The sequence below is a fragment of the Aethalodelphis obliquidens genome, unplaced genomic scaffold (genome assembly GCF_003676395.1).
Source record: "Aethalodelphis obliquidens isolate GAN/ISIS:26980383/991018 unplaced genomic scaffold, ASM367639v1 scaffold9, whole genome shotgun sequence".
NCBI classification, from domain to species: domain Eukaryota; kingdom Metazoa; phylum Chordata; class Mammalia; order Artiodactyla; family Delphinidae; genus Aethalodelphis; species Aethalodelphis obliquidens.
The window spans coordinates 16,846,882-16,849,076 of NW_020837953.1; the positions used below are offsets into that span (position 1 = coordinate 16,846,882).

A 2,195-nucleotide genomic window follows, 5' to 3' on the forward strand; every position below is an offset into this window, starting at 1 on the left:
GATCAAAGACCTTTCCCAAAGTCACATGGCTAGTAAGTGGTAAATTCAGGATTTGGACATAGTCTGTCTCTGGAAACTGTCAAAGACCAAGATAAGGAACTTAGATTTTATGTAGCAGGCAAAGGAGAGTCGCTAAAGGGTTTCAAGCTGGGAGTGACATAAGATAAAGAGCTTTTTATAAAGCTCCCAACCGCTACTTTGCTCCATCTTGCCACGTGGCTGAACTTGGCACAAAAGTAGGTGGCCCCAGAGATGTGAGGACACCCAAGACAGTTTTTGAGGAGCCCCAACTAGGTCCAGAGCTCATATGGGCTTCCACACTGCCTCATAACCTTTCTGTCTTCATCAAAACCTACACCTACCAAAGAGACTAGCTGGTCAGAGGCAGGCAAGCTCTGGGCAGAAAAGCCAAAATGAGGGGAAGAGCAGATTGACCTAAAGACCAGGAGCAGGAGGACCAGCCATACGTCCACTGTCAGCCGGTGGGTCTGGGGATGTTGGCATCCGCATATGAGTCCTTTGGTGTTGCCTGAGATGGTCGGATCTCATGAACTGTCGGCCGCACTGGTCACATTTATGTGGTCGGTATTTGGTGTGTATCCGAGTATGTCTTCTAAGTTCATCAGAACGGAAGAAGGACCAAGTACAGGCTTCCCACATGCATTTATAGGGCCTTTCACCTGGGGGAATGACAAGGGAGAGAAGGAATTTTGAGGAATAGGCCAGCAGGTAGGAAGGAAGGGGTCTGACTTTATGAAGCAGAGCAGTCAACGTTGAGCAAGCAAAAGGAAAAACTCAGGACAGCAGTGAGAAGACAGCACCATCAGCAGTCTCCACCTTGGCACAGTCATCATGGACTGTGGGAAAGCAAGCTGGTGGGCCCAGAAGAGCTTGATCCCAAACTTGAAGGATGATGGGCTAATCCCAAACCACTACAAACCAGGGGTCCCCCACAAATCTAAAGTCCAGAGATCTCTCCACCCACCCCACCCATCCGACACCTCATTTACCTGTGTGTTTGCGTTGGTGACTCACGAGGTGGGAGCGCTTAGTGTAAGCTTTTTCACAGTTCTCATAGTCGCAGCGGTAAGGCCTTGAAATTGGGGATCTCCTCCTGGGAGGCCTTTCCTGGGCCCTGGAGTACTGCTCTGCTCTCCGTGGAGCAGGTAAGGGCTGCTTAGGTAGGAAGGGGTCTTCCTGGGAGACTGGCTGGCTCACAAGAGAGCCCTGGGATTCCAAAGCCAGCAATAATGGCGATTCAGCTGGGGGCATCCCATAGTTGTGGGGGTTTCTAGGGGGCAACATCTGATCCAAAGAGCGGAGCATTGCTAGGGCCTCAGTGGAAGGCATGGTTGGATCCAATAACGTTTTAGGTGTTAAAGGGCCTCCATTAGAAGGTACTGTTGGGAGGCCAGAATAAGGCATTGTTCGCATTCTGACGTGGGACATCATTGGGATTCCACTGGCAGGTGAGACTGGCGGCCCATTGGGGGACATCCTTAGATTCCCACCAAAGGTCGTGGCCACCCCTGGAATACTGGGCTCTCCTAAGGGCATCGCCTGGGACCCCTTGAAAATCATCATTTCTGTCTGGGAAGGAGACATTCCCTCAGTGTAAATCATCTGGGAAGGAGTGAAAGTCACTTGGGGGCAGTAGGTCACACCGTGGTCAGGCAGCAACATACTGAAGTGTGACCCCATTTCACTGGCGTTCTGCCTGGGTGCCTCAGCAGAGACCAAGGAGGTCGTCTCCAGCTCTATGCACTGAGGGACGTGTTGAATGCCTGATGGGCCATGGTTCCAAGAGGTGTGCACTCCACTGTTTCTGGGAGACGAAGACACATCCAAGATGGACATTGACTTCTCAGTATCCTTAGAAAAAGAAAGTCAGGTGAAATTCACCATAGCTCAAATTCCAGTTCCACATGTCCCTTCTCCCCATTTCCAGGCCCCACCCTAATCCAGGCCTCTATCATCTCTTGCCTAAATTATTCCACCTCCAGGCCATTCTCCAGTTTGGGCTTTCTAAAATGCAAGCCTGGGGGATCTTCCTGGCTGTCCAGTGGTTAAGACTCTGTGCTTCCACTGCAGGGGGTGCAGGTTCCATCCCTGGTTGGGAAACTAAGATCCCATGTGCCATGCAGTGTAGCCACTAAACAAACAAACAAACAAAATGCAAGTCTGGCTAATAGAAG

At 50.8% G+C, this 2,195-nt stretch overlaps 1 protein-coding gene across 1 annotated transcript; it reads right to left on the reverse strand.

Moving 5' to 3' along the window:
* Positions 1-435: 435 nt before the first annotated feature.
* Positions 436-1,869, reverse strand: KLF17 (KLF transcription factor 17). The gene is made up of 2 exons (XM_027110695.1): positions 1,011-1,869; positions 436-680 (listed from the first exon to the last, which is right to left on the reverse strand). Exons 1-2 carry the CDS (start codon positions 1,855-1,857, stop codon positions 436-438), a joined length of 1,092 nt encoding a protein of 363 aa, XP_026966496.1. The 5' UTR covers positions 1,858-1,869.
* Between the last annotated feature and the right edge of the window lie 326 nt (positions 1,870-2,195).